At 39.9% G+C, this 17,183-nt stretch overlaps 1 protein-coding gene across 7 annotated transcripts in view; it reads left to right on the top strand.

Annotated features, from left to right (window-relative positions):
* The window catches only part of MARK1 (microtubule affinity regulating kinase 1), a 141,609-nt gene that overhangs the window by 116,317 nt on the left and 8,109 nt on the right, over positions 1–17,183 (top strand). For 4 of the 7 annotated variants that reach the window (XM_086342720.1, XM_086342718.1, XM_086342723.1 and 1 more), the window contains 7 exons: positions 352–451; positions 1,487–1,599; positions 4,606–4,759; positions 5,065–5,258; positions 8,759–8,859; positions 10,315–10,479; positions 12,937–13,191. In XM_086342720.1, coding sequence (XP_086198846.1) covers positions 352–451; positions 1,487–1,599; positions 4,606–4,759; positions 5,065–5,258; positions 8,759–8,859; positions 10,315–10,479; positions 12,937–13,191 — 1,082 coding nt within the window. The remainder of the gene's footprint in view (positions 1–351; positions 452–1,486; positions 1,600–4,605; positions 4,760–5,064; positions 5,259–8,758; positions 8,860–10,314; positions 10,480–12,936; positions 13,192–17,183) is intronic. The other 3 variants (XM_086342721.1, XM_086342719.1, XM_086342725.1) reach the window with 1 other exon arrangement.

Below are 17,183 nucleotides of genomic sequence, written 5' to 3'. Positions count from 1 at the left end.
AAAATACAAAGCAGAAGTTAAAATCCGTAGGTTTTTATGTTAAAATTTTCAAATGTGAAAATACTCCTTTTAGAGGAACATAGGCAGCAGGCAGTGTATTTTGAGTCAGTTCATTTGGTGAGTGTGCAGGATGATGGGTATAGTTGTCATAAGATACATTAATACAAGTATGTCTCAGGCCTATACCTTCTGTTGGCCTGCTAATTAAACTAGAAACAGTAACTTTAGTTTGAAAATGTCACATGATTCTTGTTGATCAAACTAGCAAATTTCACATTTACTAAAATATGAGCTAATATAAGTGGTTGAATGTCCTGATTGGCCAAACATAATGTAGAGTTTATTTCCTAGCAAATAATGAAAGATCGGTGGATGAATGTTGGTCATGAAGAAGAAGAACTAAAGCCATATGCTGAGCCTGAACCAGATTTCAATGACACAAAAAGAATAGGTAAGCATTTAAGTATTGTGAGAGGTGCTGTCCTCCCTAGGCTAAAAGTCAGAGTCCTTTAGTCTACCAAAATTGCGTTTCAAATGTAAATGGGAAGGAGTTTTTATTTGAAAAAAGCTTACGTTGTCATCTTTTCTTTCTGCAGATATATGCTAAACATTGAAAAATTCAAGTTCCTTAGTTTGTTCTCATACATTATAATCTAAAACATTTGTTGGCAACAGTGATATAAAAATGGAAACAATGTAAATAAGCCTCATTCTTTTCTTTCAACAGTTCCTAACAAGAGGAATGACTGATTTAAGAATCAGCACTGTTCAGACTGATAAATGTCAGCAAAATATAGCACGTATTTTAACCAAAAATACAGAGGCACTGAGTTAGCAGGAGGAGCACTTTGGTCCCCTCTTGGTTTCCACTAACTCAGCAGGGTCCATCCTCCACACCCAGTCAGTGTCCGCTTCGAACCTCCTCCCTCTTCCTTCTCAAAGCCATCAGAAACTCATAACTGAGTCACCTCAGCCATGCTCCTGTCTTGCTTGAGGGCAAAATGGCAAAGGAGGAGCATTTGAGGGAGTTAGAAATCTGATCAGAACTGTGGAATTCAAGCCTTCCAAAGAATCAACCTGCCTACAGTTCAGAAAACAAATTTGTCAAGCAATGAGAGAAACTGCTCCATGAGTGGCTGAGTATGTGTTGCAAGAGAGAGAAGATATTCTGTGTATGTCACAGACAGATAGTATGTCTATCTGGACAAAGGAACTCAGCTCAGTAATGTGCTAGGCAGAGAGAAATGGAGTAGGCTCGGGAGTATATTGGCTCATGAGAGTGTTTCTGCCTGAAAAATTGGGGATGTGCAGTATCTAACTACACAGAGTCTGTATATTAGTAGTCCAGAAGTTTTTATATTATAGTTACACTTTAAAATGTTAGAACTTAGTTTTCATATCTAATGTGGACAAACTTGCCCATTTTTGTTGGTTTGTTTACTAAAACTTGTTTTTCGAAATTTTGCATTTTGTTTTTTATTTCTAGATATCATGATCACCATGGGTTTTGTACGAGATGAGATAAATGATGCCTTAATAAATCAGAAATATGATGAAGTCATGGCTACTTATATTCTTTTAGGTAGAAAACCACCTGAAGTAAGTTTTTCACCTTTTCACATTAATGTGAATTATTTTTTAAGCTAAGTTACAGCTTAAGCATAGATATAATATCAGCAAATATATTCTAGGTGGTATGAAAAAAATATAAAAACACTAACAATCTTATCTATTAGAATTCAAAATTCACAGTGCTAAGTTATGAACTAATCTTATTTCTAAACACGAAGAGATTGTTTCGAAAGAGTAGGCATAGTATCTTGCTTAGCTCTGAGAGGCCCCGTTCAGTCAGGTCCTTGAGAACAGCATCCCCCAAATGCAAGAGCCCTTCCAAAGGCAACATGGTTATTCCAGGTGCACAGAATACACAGTAACTGAAACAAAGGGACATACAGCATTTAAAATGAAATATAGGTGGGAACCCAGGAAAAAGTCATCTTGTGATATGTTTTGCCTTGTAGTGGGTCAAGTGTTTTTATACATCAATCGGGAAGTCTCAGGACCAGTCGAGATCTATCTTAGGGAGAGAGAGAGTAAAGAAGTCACTATGCCAGTGGTTATTGAACCATAAAAGCAAATGATCCTTTGGGTCAGCAAATATAAAGGTATAAATTGAGAATCAAGAATAGCCCAGAGCTTTGACAGTTGGTGGGAGGCATTTTGTAGAATAGGATTAAATTATTTATAAGTAGATAGTAACTATTAGTGAATCAGTACATTCAGCTGATATTTATTGTACCTGCTCCGTTCCAGAAATTATGCCACATACTGGAATAGAAAGATTAGAAGGTCTGTGATCTCTGGTTGCTCTCAGTGTGGAGGGGAGGGAATCAGTCCATAGTGTGGTACGGTGTGGGATATGCTCTGAGGAGAGGTTGCACAGGAAACTCTGGGATGTAAGAGGACAGACACCCACAGCAAGCCAAGGCAGAATTTACAGTGTTTGATAACCTGTTGGAAATGAGAGAGAAGGGACCCTGAGACTTGTAGTGTAGGTGACTGGTTTTGTTAGACGTATTTGTCAAGATAGGAAAAGAGTGAATCTCAGGGGGAAGATGGGAGGCTTGTTCAGTTCGGGGTGGTTGAATTTGAACTTCCTGTTGGTTGGAGCTGTTCAGTAGTCATTTGGATATAAAGATCTGGATCTGAAGGGAATGAGTTGAATAGCATTAATAGATTTGTGAGTTGTCATCAGAGGACCACTTAGTAATGTGCCAGGAACTGTTTTAAGGACTTGACTTTTTAAATTCATCTAATCCTCTCAGGTAGGTACTGTTACAGCAGAGGAAAGGGATCTTCAGTAGAAATGCTAAGAGCTGAGGCAGTGGTGTCAGAGAAGCCAAGCCAAGAGAATTTTAAGAAGTGGGAAATATAAATAATTATTTCTAAAGACTTCAACCTGTTTTTACTTGGATTTTAGATTTTACTCCTGAGATCTTTAATTTTCCTATTAATGTAAGTTTTATAAGCATACAACCTAGCCCGTGCATGAATTAAAATGAAGTTTGAATTGCATTGATATAAATTAGTAAACCTACTATAAGTAGCAAGAGCCTTAGCTTTGGAACCAGGGTCATTGGGTTTGAACTCCTACCCATCTCCTACCCTAGCACAGCCACTATCAAGCTGTGTGACTTAGGCAATTTACTTAATTTCTCTGTGCTTCAGTTTCCTGGTCTATAAAATGAGGATGTAATGGCATCCTAAAGGAGATCAGTCCTGGGTGTTCATTGGTAGGACTGATGCTGAAGTTGAAACTCCAGTACTTTGGCCACCTAATGCAAAGAGCTGACTCATTTGAAAAGACCCTGATGCTGGGAAAGATTGAAGGCAGGAGGAGAAGGGGACGACAGAGGATGAGATGGTTGGATGGCATCACCGTTTCAAAGGACATGGGTTTGGGTGGACTCCGGGAGTTGGTGATGGACAGGGAGGCCTGGCGTGCTGCAGTTCATGGGGTCACACAGAGTCAGACACGACTGAGCGACTGAACTGAATGGTACCTGTGTCTTAGCATCACTGAAAGAGTTTAGATGAATTAATACTTCTCAAGTCCTCAGAACACTTTCTGGCACATTACTATGTCCTTTGTGTTAGCTGTCGTCTTTTAAAATTTTCATTATCAGTATTACTCTGCTCTTTATCATTAGCAGCTTTGCATATTAGATTTCCCATTGGAAAGCCAGTGATTCAGTCAGAAGTTACTGGCAACAAAATACTTTGGTGTTATAGAGAGAAGGATAGTGTATCAATCCCCAGTTTACCATGCTTAGTTCTAAGAAATTTCTGAGTCACAGCCAATAAACCACATTTTTTGTTCTGTGAATGTGGTGGAGAAAGCCAAACAAAACAAAAAATATATGTGTGTATGAAGTAAAAATTTTAGATTTCACCCTAAGTTTGAATCCCAACTATACCTGAGTTTGAATCCCAAAGATGTCTCTTGAATCTCTTAACCTCAATTTTTACATCTAAAAAGTGCAGGTTAATAGATCATAGGCTTGCTGTAATGATTAAAGAAAGTAACACATACAGAAACTTTAGCATGGCAGCTGAGTGAAGTCACTCAGTCGTGTCCGACTCTTTGCGACAGCATGGACTGTAGCCTACCAGGCTCCTCCAGGCAAGAGTACTGGAGTGGGTTGCCATTTCCTTCTCCAGGGGATCTTCCCGACCCAGGGATCGAGCCCAGTCTCCCGTATTGTAGGCAGACCCTACAGCCTACAGGGAAGTCCACCAGGGAAGTCCTCCAGCATGGCAGCTAGTATATAATAACCATTCAAGAATTGGTAGCTGTTATTTGGACCCAGAAGGACCCAAAGCCATTGATCAAGATAACAGAAGATGACATGTTCTTGTGGAAGGATGTTCTAGCTGGTCCTCTCCCTTCCTGTTTGCCAAGTTTCAGTTCTGTATCCAAACTTTATTTTCTTATTTCTGATTGCTCCTTGTATGACTTGGAATAAATTGGAAAATCAAGAGTGTATTTTGTTTCTATGAACTTGTTTTGTTTTAAAATGCTGGTCGTCTTTCTTCTTCATATAGTTTGAAGGGGGTGAATCGTTATCCAGTGGAAACTTGTGTCAGAGGTCCCGGCCCAGCAGTGACTTAAACAACAGCACCCTGCAGTCCCCTGCTCACCTGAAGGTCCAGCGGAGCATCTCGGCAAACCAGAAGCAACGACGCTTTAGTGATCATGGTGGGGGAGAGTCAAATAAGTGCAAAGACAAACCAAGTCTGCCCAAACTTGCGTTTTTTGTTAAGCATTATACAGTTCACTTGTTTATGTCCTTGTGTCATCCCCAGTTATCACAGATTTATATTACTGAATGATTAATATAATCCTGTTTTCAGGGGCTGACCTAATTTTTGTAATCAAGTTTAATCTTAGCTCAAAGTGTAAAGTATGCAAACAAAGATTATTTTTAATACAAAAGTTTCTGTTTGTGAGAAGAAAATATGTCAGTTGTTTTTCAGTTAATTTTGCTTTTTTAAAAATTACAGCTGGTCCATCCATTCCTCCTGCTGTATCATACACCAAAAGGCCTCAGGCTAACAGCGTGGAAAGTGAACAGAAAGAGGATTGGGACAAAGATGTGGCTCGTAAACTTGGCAGCACAACAGTTGGATCAAAAAGTGAAATGACTGCAAGCCCTCTTGTAGGGCCAGAAAGAAAAAAGTCTTCAACTATTCCAAGTGTGAGTAATTATTCTGGCATATTGCAATATGCTGTAGTTATTTATTGTTGAAATTTTTTATTTAAAGGTTAAAATTTTTTTTCAAGTTTCAAAATTTAAAGTGAATCATACATTTAAAGAACATGCAAAGGGGGCCAAGCTTCTAATAAATGTAGTTTAAGAACGAAAAAATATGAATTCTTTAAATAACATTTACCTTATCACAAGGAAAGTACATTAAACTTTCCTGCCTCAGTTTTCATGTTTGTAATATTTACTTGATAGTATATTTCATTGGTGCATTTAATTTTACGTTTACAAATAAGCTGTTCAGTGAAGGCAGACTATAGCAATAATTAATTTACAGAGTTAATTCACATTATCTACTTAAAACAGAAAACTATAGAAATTAGATAATGAGAGCTGGAAGATAGATTGAGACATCTACCTTAAGATCTTACCTTAGCAGCAAAGAATGAAGAGAAAATATAAAGGAAAGCCAAGATGTACAAAGGATAGAAGTAGAATTAGTATCATTTAGGAGGTGTGAGTTTAGAAAGGAAAAGGGGCAAAATGAAGGGGAAGAAATATTTGAAGAAATAATAACTAAAAAAAGTGATGGAAAACTTCATATTAAAAGGACTCAAAAGGCATACAGAAGACAGAAGGAAAACTTATTCCTGGGCTCATTAAAGTGGGATATATGGATACCAAAAACAAAGAGGAAAAACTTTAAAGGTTTCAGAATGAGACAGGAGGTGACCTAAAAAGGAACAAGATGCACACTGACATCAGATTTCTCAACATGGATGCAGGAGATAAATGGATAAAAAATATTTTTTTTTCTAAAGTATCAAAAGCACATTGAACCCAGAATTTTATACCCAACCAAACTGTCATATAAATGTCAGTCATTTCAGTTCAGTTGCTCAGTCGTGTCTGACTCTTTGCAACCCCATATGTAAAGAAGAATATTCTCATGACTAAAGTATTTCAACTCTTGTGATACAATGACCCACTTGAAAACATTGCTGTCTGAGCAAGTATTCTTATAGGAAGAGAAAGGTATCTACAATACTCTGTAAAATATATGGAAGTTGAAAGCAATCGGCTAACTTATTACAGTATGTATCGTGATAACATACACAAAAAAGAAGAAAACAATAATGAAAATTCAGAATCAAAATTTTGGACAATACCAGGAAGTGAAGATAGGGATAGAAATTAAAGGAAAAAGCATATGCCTTAAAAGGGAAGATGGGAGGGAGGTTTAGGAAATCAGTACAGTCAGCCCTTGATTTCCATCTGTGACTGGTTGAATCTGTGGACAGGGGACCTGTGGATACACAGAGGGCTGACTATACTCAGTCATTTTATATGAAAGACTTGAGCTTCCACAGATCATGGAATCTGCAAGGGTCCTGGAGCTAATCCCCATTGAATAACAAGGGACACCTGTAGCAGTAAGCAAAAATGAGTTCAGAAACATAAGGACAAAAAATATAAGAACAAAAAATGTATAACTTTTAAGCCAATAGAAGAAAAAAAAAGTGATTTAGCTTATGGAAAGTAGGGAAGGAGAGAAAAAAGAAAAAAGCGATTTAAATAGAAACATGAAATAAGGTACCAGAAAGCCTAACATAATCGTAATTGTAAATGGGTTAAACTCCCCAGTACCTATTGTTTTATACATGTAATGGAAACCATATGTTTTAAAAATATGTGGTGTGATCATTACCTTTGGTCTATGAAATAGCTATATATAACCACTTTAAGAATTAATGGATATAGCCACTTACATTCCAGCTGATCTGTTTGGAAATGATGTAACTACAATAGGGTTTAATATATTTTTATAAGCAGTTTTTCAGATAAATCACTTCCTCTTACTTACATATCAACTAGAAGACGGTTGCCAGAGTGTCATCACATCATATAACAGAAAGAAATAATTTCACCTTTTATTGCATGCTGTTCTGCTGTGTACCTGTCATTTCAACTCAGCTTGGTCTCATTTTCCATAAATATACTCAGCGATTTCCACCCGTCTCTATGTGGTGCTCTTGCTTAAAGTTCCTCCTCACATTATGAAAATCGCATTTCTGTAGATCATCTCGAGTCCTGCCTTCCGCCTGGAGCCTCCTGTAACTGAATACTCTAAAATTACCTTATCAGCCTTTCTGATCACCGGACCACATTATGTAGCTCTTAGTTAAATGCTGCCTTGCATTGTTCACTGTTGTTTCCCCACATTTATGTCCTGTTATATACCAGCACACTTGCTTCCTCAGAATCACTAGTGGTCACGTGCATAGTGGGTGTCCAGAGCACAATTTTTTTCATTTAAAGAAGGCATTGGCTTAAATTCAGATTTACTATGCCACACTTATTTTTTTTTAACATAAGCCAAAAGATTCTGATTGAGAAATTTTTCTCGTGGCCACTTAGTATTAGCATCAATGGCATGAAAGGGACAAGCCCAGGGAAGGAGCCTGTGGCAGCACAGACTCAGAAGGCTGAGTTTTGAAGAAGTGCTTCACCTGTCACACTTTGAGAAGGAAAGCAGTGTTAACTGAAGACAGCCAGAAACATTTAGGAGGTCTCTAAAGGGGAGGTATGGTAGCATATCCAACAATGAGTTTATTCAACATTAGATTTTTGTTTAAAATTAGGTTACTCGTGTGACAATTCAGCCAAGACAGTGAAATGATCAAAGATGGATTCTTAAGTTGCTACATTTGGTTCCCATGGGATAATTTTACAGACTTCTAGTAATCTCTTTATAGTTTTATAGTTTCCCAGGATTTTTTTCCTCCTTTCTATTATTTCCAGGATTTTTCCTCTAAATTTTTAATTTCCAGTTAATTTCCTCTTAAATTTTAATCTTCAGTTAAACCTCCTCAGTAGTCTCTAAAAGCAAAGTAAGGAATAATTACATGTTCAAAAATTAGGGATTTATTAGTTAAAAGAAAACACTGTATATCTATGTAGTTGGAAAGAGGAAATATTCCCCTGGGTGGCACAGCACACGTTTTGGTCTCTTCACATGGCCAGTGGCTATGAGGGTTTCCCAAGCAGGTGCAGAATGGACACCCACAGGCTTCCGAGTGGCCTTCCACTGTCAGGGCCCCAGGGTTCCTGTTTGGGATGATAACTTAGTGTGGAGCTAAGTGACACTTAGTGCAGGGCTGTTGCTGGTGCATGTCCCCTCAAGCTACCTGTGCACCACCCCCATCACCAGCATACAGAGGCATGAATAAAGCCCAGCTCTTTTGTTGCTTCCAAACAACTGCTTCTGCAGGACAGTCAGCTAAAATATGGTGAGGCACTTGCCATGCTCTGCCTTTTACTCCTTCAAGAGAGAGGTGGGAGGTAGAGCTTATTAATATAAGATTCTGATAAGTTAAAATTCCACCATGGATTTTTCTGGAGTTACTTGCCGTTTGAATTCATTTCTTTGACTTTCCACAGCTGCAGCTAAAATTTTTTAATGTGTGTCTTTTTTTTTCCCCTCCTTAAAGAACAATGTGTATCCTGGAGGTAGCATGGCAAGAAGGAATACGTATGTCTGTGAAAGAACCACAGATCGATACACAGCGTTGCAAAACGGGAAAGACAGCAGGTAACTGTCACCATGCAGGTAGGACTGCCGTTGTCATCGCTTTGCGTTAGTAGTGCTCTTGGTACAACTCCTGTAGCTGAACATGTGAAGAGGAAAGGAAACAGAATCGCTAGTTAGATGGCAGCCAGCCATGCTTCCTAAGGCACCTCCTCATGTTTAGCAGAATGGAGCAATGAAAGAATATTTAGGGAAAATAGGAGGTAACTCTCTTAATCTACGATTTTCTAAATAAAATCCAATAGTAAATAGTTCCCTATAGCAAAACCTATCACAGTGTCCCAATCTTATCTTCATTACTTGAATCTTGTTCTTTTATAAAAAGTATTTATTTTTATTTACTTATTTGACTATACCGGGTCCTAGTTGTGGCATGTGGGATCTTAGTTCCCTGACCAAGGATCGAACCTGAGATCCCAGCATTGGGAGCTTGGAATTTTAGCCACTGGATCACCAGGGAAGTCCTGACTCTTACTCTATTATACCTCTGCTGCTTCCTTCTTACCTTCTCCCTTCCCACTCACCCTGTACAAATACAGGAATTATATACGAATTATATATGAATCATTATACATGAATACAGAAGACTATGTTTCCTTTCCTCTAAAGAAATGTGGCCATCTCAACTGATCATTGAGACCCCACTGTTCTCAGATCTCAGAGTGTTTTATTCCAAATAATGATAAATCATGTTTTATTATTTAAAAAATTTGACTTCTTTTCATCGTGAGTTGTAAGGACTGCTCATCAGTAGATCACAAAATGACAGAGTTTATTGTAATAAATTCTGTTTAGTTCCATCCCTAGTCATTTTAGTAGACTTGACAGACCATTCTTACACTTGTTTCCTCTCAGTTAATAGGCACTTAAAGTAATCGTTACTATGAGGCATACAAAGGTAAATGAATCTTCCTTGGACATAAGAGCCTTTAGGCTAGAGAGGTTGTCAGGAATTGATTTCTATTTTACTCTTTTCCCTTTACTAAATCTTAATCTGCAGCTCCTTTAATCTGTAGCAGTTTAACCTAAAACTGAGCTAAAAGCATTTTGATGATGTTTCAAGAGAGGGGATTTTTGCTACAGTTATGAATTCTTATTGAATAGTGGGCGCAGTGAGCCACATCAACACATCACTCCAAACTGTGCTTTTTTTTTTTTTTGGAAAGTGTGAGGTGTCTCTGGTCATAATTATTTTACCCATAAAAATAATGTTATAGGTATCAGATTCACATATAGAGAACAAGAGTGTGTGAAATCTTTTCCATGGAAGGTGGTGATAAATTCACCCTGTACACTTTTAAAAATATTGTTGTTAGTCAGTAATAATACCATTGTTGTTGATTTAAGTGTTTGTCATGAAAGATATTAGACTTTTAAAAATCTAATTCTTAAATTTTAGTAAACTACAGCTTTTCTTTTTATATCTCCATGGTCTTCTCAACCGGCTTACGTTGAAAGCCTTACAGAGATGTCCGCGAGCAGCATGTCCTCTGCAGGCTCCGCCGTGGCCTCCGCTGTGCCCTCAGCACGACCCCGCCACCAGAAGTCCATGTCCGCTTCCGGCCATCCTATTAAAGTCACACTGCCAACCATTAAAGACAGCTCTGAAGCTTACAGGCCTGGGTAACATCCTGGTTGCATTTCGTTTGTCATTAAGAGTTTTTAAAAAATATAGCACCATATAAAAATACCTGATAGCCATCACATTTTAAGAGCTTTTTTGAAAAGACTCAGTGTATAGGGCAGAGGTAAAGTTAATTGTAACATAAACTTGCTACATCCTCCAGCTGTTATCAGAAATGTTGCTTATAATTTAAGTCATTTTCTAGAGGAATTTTCTTCAAGGATTTTGTTTTAAACCCATCCATGAAATAAAGGGTTGTTCCTAATTTATCATTTAAATAAAATGAATTTTTATGGTTTAAAAACAAACAGAAACATTCCAACCCACAAGACTGGGGGTTGAGACCTGATTAATCTTCTTGGCCCCAGCCAGTCACTGGTACTTAAGAAGAACTTTTAATTTTCCTATCAGTGAAACAAATAATCTCGAAGATCCCTTTCAGTTATAAAGCTAAATTATTTTCTGGTATTTCTGCATGTTAAGAATTCTCAAATTCAAAAACATGTTTGATAGCTTTGTTAATCATATTGTTGGTATCTGGTAGCATTTACTGTCACAAAGGAGTGAATTGTAAATAGGAAATAAGGCCTCAATTCAAAGCCTTTTGATAAACAATAAAATTTGTGTTCCACATTGCTGACTGGTTTAAGAGAACAGTGGAGGGACAAAAAATTGCATGCAATGCCCCTTGTTTGGTATTCCTGATACTGAATTCCAGTATCAGGAATATATATATATATATGATATATGTCTTTATATCCCTGTTTCAGTAATTTTTTTTTTCTTAATACATATATTTTATTGAAGTATAGTTGACTTAAAATGTTTCAGGTGCACAGCAAGGTGATTCAGTTATACATCAGTTCAGTTCAGTTCATTTCAGTCGCTCAGTCATGTCTGACTCTTTGCGACCCCATGAATCAAAGCACGCCAGGCCTCCCTGTCCATCACCAACTCCCGGAGTTCACTCAAACTCATGTGCATCAAGTCGGTGATGCCATCCAGCCATCTCATCCTCTGTCGTCCCCTTCTCCTCCTGCCCTCAATCCCTCCCAGCATCAGAGTCTTTTCCAATGAGTCAGCTCTTCGCATGAGGTGGCCAAAGTACTGGAGTTTCAGCTTTAGCATCAGTCCTTCCAAAGAACACCCAGGACTGATCTCCTTTAGGATAGACTGGTTGGATAGTCCAAGGGACTCTCAGGAGTCTTCTCCAACACCACAGTTCAAAAGCATCAATTCTTCGGCACTCAGCTTTCTGCACAGTCCAACTCTCACATCCATACATGACCACTGGAAAAACCATAGCCTTGACTAGACGGACCTTTGTTGGCAAAGTAATGTCTCTGCTTTTCAATATGCTATCTAGATTGGTCATAACTTTCCAAGGAGTAACCATCTTTTAATTTCATGGCTGCAATCACCGTCTGCAGTGATTTTTAGAGCCCCAAAAAATAAAGTCTGACACTGTTTCCACTGTTTCCCCATGTTTCCCCATCTATTTCCCATGAAGTGATGGGACCAGATGCCATGATCTTCGTTTTCTGAATGTTGAGCTGTAAGCCAACTTTTTCACTCTCCTCTTTCACTTTCAAGAGGCTTTTTAATTCGTCTTCACTTTCTGCCATAAGGGTGGTGCCATCTGCATATCTGAGGTTATTGATATTTCTCCCAACAATCTTGATTCCAGCTTGTGCTTCTTCCAGCCCAGCGTTTCTCATGATGTACTCTGCATAGAAGTTAAATAAGCAGGGTGACAATATACAGCCTTGACATACTCCTTTTCCTGTTTGAAACCAGTCTGTTGTTCCATGTCCAGTTCTAACTGTTGCTTCCTTACTGCCTATAGGTTTCTCAAGAGGCAGGTCAGGTGGTCTGGTATTCCCATCTCTTTCAGAATTTTCCACAGTTTAGTGTGATCCATATACACATATTAATTTTGAAATTATTTTCCATTATAGGTTATTACAAGATACTATAGTTTCTTCTGCTATTCAATAAATGTTTGTTGCTTGTTGTGTTATCTATTTTTTAAATTAGAAATCTAGCATTCTATTCATACCAAGTCAAACAAATTGAATCAAAATATCATAAATTTTTTAGTTAGGCAAAAATTCAATAGGTTTTTTTAAATATATGTATCATACATATTATTTTTATATAGGTATGCAAAAGCTTTTCTACTATGCTTGATGAAGGCTTGAGAAAGAACATCAAAAAAAAGATGGAGAAATTGCTTCAGTACTTTCTTAATCTTCAGTAACGAAATTTTTATAAAAGGCATTTAGTCTGAAATGATAGTGTCTCAGTAATTACAGTGAACACATGCATCACATCTGTCACCAGAACGACTAGAACAGGGCCGATTAAAAGTAGCCATGGCAACTTTCTAACAGTTTTTAGCATCAGCAAAACTGTTCTCCGTGGTTACCCTGTGTAACGCATCTTCTGTGTCTCAGCAGCACAACCCAGCGCGTGCCCGCTGCGTCGCCATCTGCTCACAGTATTAGCGCCTCGACGCCCGACCGCACCCGCTTCCCCCGCGGCAGCTCCAGCCGCAGCACCTTCCACGGGGAGCAGCTGCGCGAGCGCCGCAGCGCCGCCTACAACGGGCCGCCCGCCTCCCCGTCTCACGAGCCGGGGGCCTTCGCGCACGCCAGGAGGGGCACGTCCACTGGTATAATAAGCAAAATAACGTCCAAATTCGTCCGCAGGTCAGTACCAACGCACAGTTTTGTTTCCTTTAGGGAGTAACGGATGTTTGCTTTTTTTTTTTCTTTCACCTCTACAGTGATTTTTTTCCAAAATGGGTTTATAACATTTCATTAAGACATGCTCTTTTTACAGAAACTTGAAGAAAAAGATCATGGAGGACATAGTCTTTTTCCTTAAGGAAAAAAAAAAACAAAATGAGAATTTAAAAATTCTGTAAAATAGAGCAGGAGAAACATAACTTGACATAAAAAAATGTGTGTTCTAACAAAAAATGTTCCCTAGTTAAAAGCCTCTGTTTAGAAAAAGGAATTAAATGTGACTACATTTGTCCTTCAAATGGTACTTAAGAATACTTTTAAATCGCTTACTAATGACACACATACACATGTAGTCCCCCTTTTATTCTGACTTATAGAAAGCCTATAATGTGCTGGAGTCATAGATATTACTTATGTAATTTAACATCGTAAAATCTTAACATCAGCACAGTAAACACACAAGGAATACAAGTGTAGTAATCTAATTCAGTAATATTGTGAAATTGTACTCCTTTCTAAAAAGTAACGTAAGTATATAATACCGGTGATTCTACGAGCGCCACACGTAGTGCAGGTTGATGTAAGTTAGTCCACCATCAGGTCCTGCTAAAGGCCCACGAAAGTCCCGTATGTACAAAGCTCTGTGCTCAGTGCTGAGCAAGTTTCAAAAATGAAGAGACAGCATCTGTGCCCTCAAGATTCAGCCCCAAAAGGACCAGACTGTCTGCCACCGGCCACAGTACAGAATGAGCTGGGAATGGAAAGAGACGTGTGGGCGAGGCCCTGATGGCTCCCACTAGGGAAGAAGTTAAATCTCCATACTGGGTAGCTATTTGAGCAAATAAGAAGTTATGGGTAAGAAAGTATTATACTTATTATAAAAAATATTACTTAAATACTTAATTTTCAATGTTTTTAGTGTTCCTAGGGTTTCAGAGAGCGGGTGTAGAAAAGAGAAGCAGTGTCTATAGTCTCTTCCCTTTTTGTGGAACTGTATATAGACTCTATTCATGGATTGGTTTGCCCAAGATCACGCAGCTGCATTTGTAATTTTAAATACCCTTATGCAAAGTCAGTTTCTAACCATATCAGACAGTGATTTTGTACCATTTGGGCGGTTACGACACCACAGTGATAAAGACCTGAAAGCTCCCCAGCAGTCACCACGACCGTGGAAAGTGCTGGGTGACCCTCTGTGGGGCACCAGTTAGATTATCAGTAGTTGGCATTTGGCAATTTAAATCCATTTTTAAAAACAGTACTTGTTCTTATGGTTAAGCCAGAATTGATTTTAAAGTGAAGGAAAATAGATTTTGAGTTTAATGCTTGATTACTAATTATACATTAAGTATCATGCAAAATATTTCTATTTGCAATAAAATTTAGATCAGAGAGAGAAACATACTAAGGAACACTGGACAAGAAGTCAGGACCAGCTGTCAGAGCCAGAACATGCCTTAGAGATCATCATTGGGAAGTTAGGATGGAGATTGTCATGTAGGCGTTCAGCAAAGGTGGACACCTCCCGTGGGCCAGGCTCTCATCCAGGTGCTGTTGCTACAGCCCCTCCTTTCCTGGCAGTTCCTGATTGTCTTATGACCCCCCCATACTGCTGAAACCTTTTCCTCCCTTGGCCTTCTGCCTTCTTGGGCCCCCTGTCCTTTCTGAGGCTCTTTGCTGGTTCTTTTAGGTCCCCCTGCCCTTCCCTGACCTGCCTGCCTCAGGGCGTGATTTTTGGACCCATTGTCTTACCTGGTTCTCCTTACTCTTGGTGATCTCATTCAGGCCCATGCCATTAAATTCCATCATATGTTAACAGTCTCAGTTTATATTTTTAAGCCAGACCGCTCTTCTGAAGGACAGTCTTGTATCCAGTTGTCTATTCGGCCTTTCCACCTGGTTGTGAAATAGACTCTCCAACAGAACCTGTCCAGGATTCAGCTCTTGCTTCTCTTCCCCAAACCTGTGCCTCCCTCAGCCTGTGCCGTTTTAGGTCATGGCGACACTGTCCTTCCGGTTACTGCGGACCCTGAGCCTGGATTATCCTTGCCTCCTCCTCCTCTCTTCATCCCACACGTCATTCCGTGAGCAGTTGTTTTGGCGCTGTCTTCACAGCATTTCCAGGATTTAGCGGCGTCCAGCCCTCCCAGCACTGCCTCCACGGTCTCAGTCACTGTATGTCTTCCACCTCCTCACAGGTGCCCTAGCTTCTGCCCTTGTCCTATTCTGTCCTCAGCAATGTAAGTCCGTGATGTAAAATCCTCAGCTTGCTTTTTGTCTCATTCAGAATACAATTTAGAGCCCTCCCAGTGGCCTCCGTAGTCTGGCCACCCTTTCCTGCTCTGACTCCATCTTCTCCACTCCTCCCCTTTCCCCGCCAGCCTTTCAGGGCCCCCAACTGTCCTTGAGCGCACCAGGCATACCCGTTCAGGATTTCGTACTCCCCTGACACCTGCGTGGCTGGCTTCTACACCTCATTCAGGTCTTTACTGGGCTGTCACTCCCTCTTCCTGCTTTATTTTTCTCCACAGCACTTGATACTACGTGAAATAGTGGATTTCCTTGACTTAATTGTTTGTCATGTGTCTCTCCTAAGAAGACACTCTCTGTGAGAACAGGGGCTTGTGGTTGGTTTGCTCTGTTCTACGCTGAATCTCCTGCCGAAGAGTGAATGCTTCCTCTGACGTGTGGTGTAGCATTCAGTAGATGTTTATCGCATGAGTAGATGAATAATGTGGAAGACAGTTTAAAAAGTAAAGAAAGTTATTAAACATTCTGATAAGTGCTCTGAAGGAAACAGGTCCTGAAAGAGAGGACAAGGTTGAGGGAATAAGAGTGCTCAGAGCCAGCCTGCGGGGGGTGCTAGTGTGAAAGTTTCTCAGGTTCCACCATGCCCTTATCCCCATTTGAACAATGTCATTTAGTAGAGGCTTTGAGGGGGCAGAGAGAAAGAAGCGAGGGAGGAGGTTGTTTGCTGTTGTTTGTCAGAAATTAGAGGGTGTTGTGTTTTTTTCTGCTACGCTGGGTCCTTTGTGCAGGCTTTCTCTAGTTGGGGCTAGCGGGGAAGACTCTTCTTTGCGGTGTGCGGGCTTCTCCCTGCAGTGGCTTCTCTTGTTGCAGAGCACAGGCTCTAGGGCACCTGGGCTTCAGTAGTTGCAGCAAGTGGGCTCAATAGCTGTGGCTCGTGGGCTGTAGAGTTGGGGCTTGTTAGTTGTGGTGCAACAGCTTAGTTGCTCCAAGGCATGTGAAATTTCAGGCCGGGGACTGAGCCCATGTCCCTTGCATTGGCAAGTGGATTTTTATCCACTTACCACCAGGGAAGTCCAATAGGGTTTTTTAATGTCTTGACTTTTAACATATTTTAATTAATTCCAGATTTGGTTAGAGAAGAGAAAAAATGCTCAGTTCTGCTCTGAGGTCACTTGTCACCCTATGAACAGTTTTGGCTTTACAAATATATTTGTGTTCACAACAGTGCCATAAGGGTAGCATTTTGTGGCTCAAGGTGGGGCCATCTAATTCTGCTTCAGATGACTTAATGCAGGAAGACAGGCAAGAATGAATTTCCATCCCAGGGATGAACCCACTGAGCTCTTTAGCAACAGACAGACTGGACATGCAGCTGATCTTTATGCATTTGCAGCCTGTTGAGCTTTGGGTGTTGAAGGCTTGGCGATAAACTAGATAACTTTTTCAGTGGCTTATTTAATATTCTCAACTCAACTGTCAAGTTATCATCCTTCCCACTTGTCTTCTTAAGCTTGTCCTGGGCTCAAGCCCGGCCTTTCTCTGTGTTCCCTTTGGCTTCCTCACCTCACTCTACCTAAAGCTGGAAGAAATGGAGCGACACGCTGACACCTCCGTGGGATCCACACCACACCCCATGTGCTGGGGGCAGGGCTGGCACATGCCCAACTCACAAGCCAAGACACCTCACAGGTTCAGGAACCAAC

This window comes from Bos grunniens, chromosome 16 (assembly GCF_055505025.1).
Source record: "Bos grunniens cultivar Pamir isolate PY7600 chromosome 16, Bosgru_T2T1.0, whole genome shotgun sequence".
In the NCBI taxonomy this organism is placed as follows: Eukaryota; Metazoa; Chordata; class Mammalia; order Artiodactyla; family Bovidae; genus Bos; species Bos grunniens.
The sequence above is the reverse complement of the archived record's forward strand: the minus strand, read 5'-3'. Positions and strand labels throughout refer to the sequence as shown.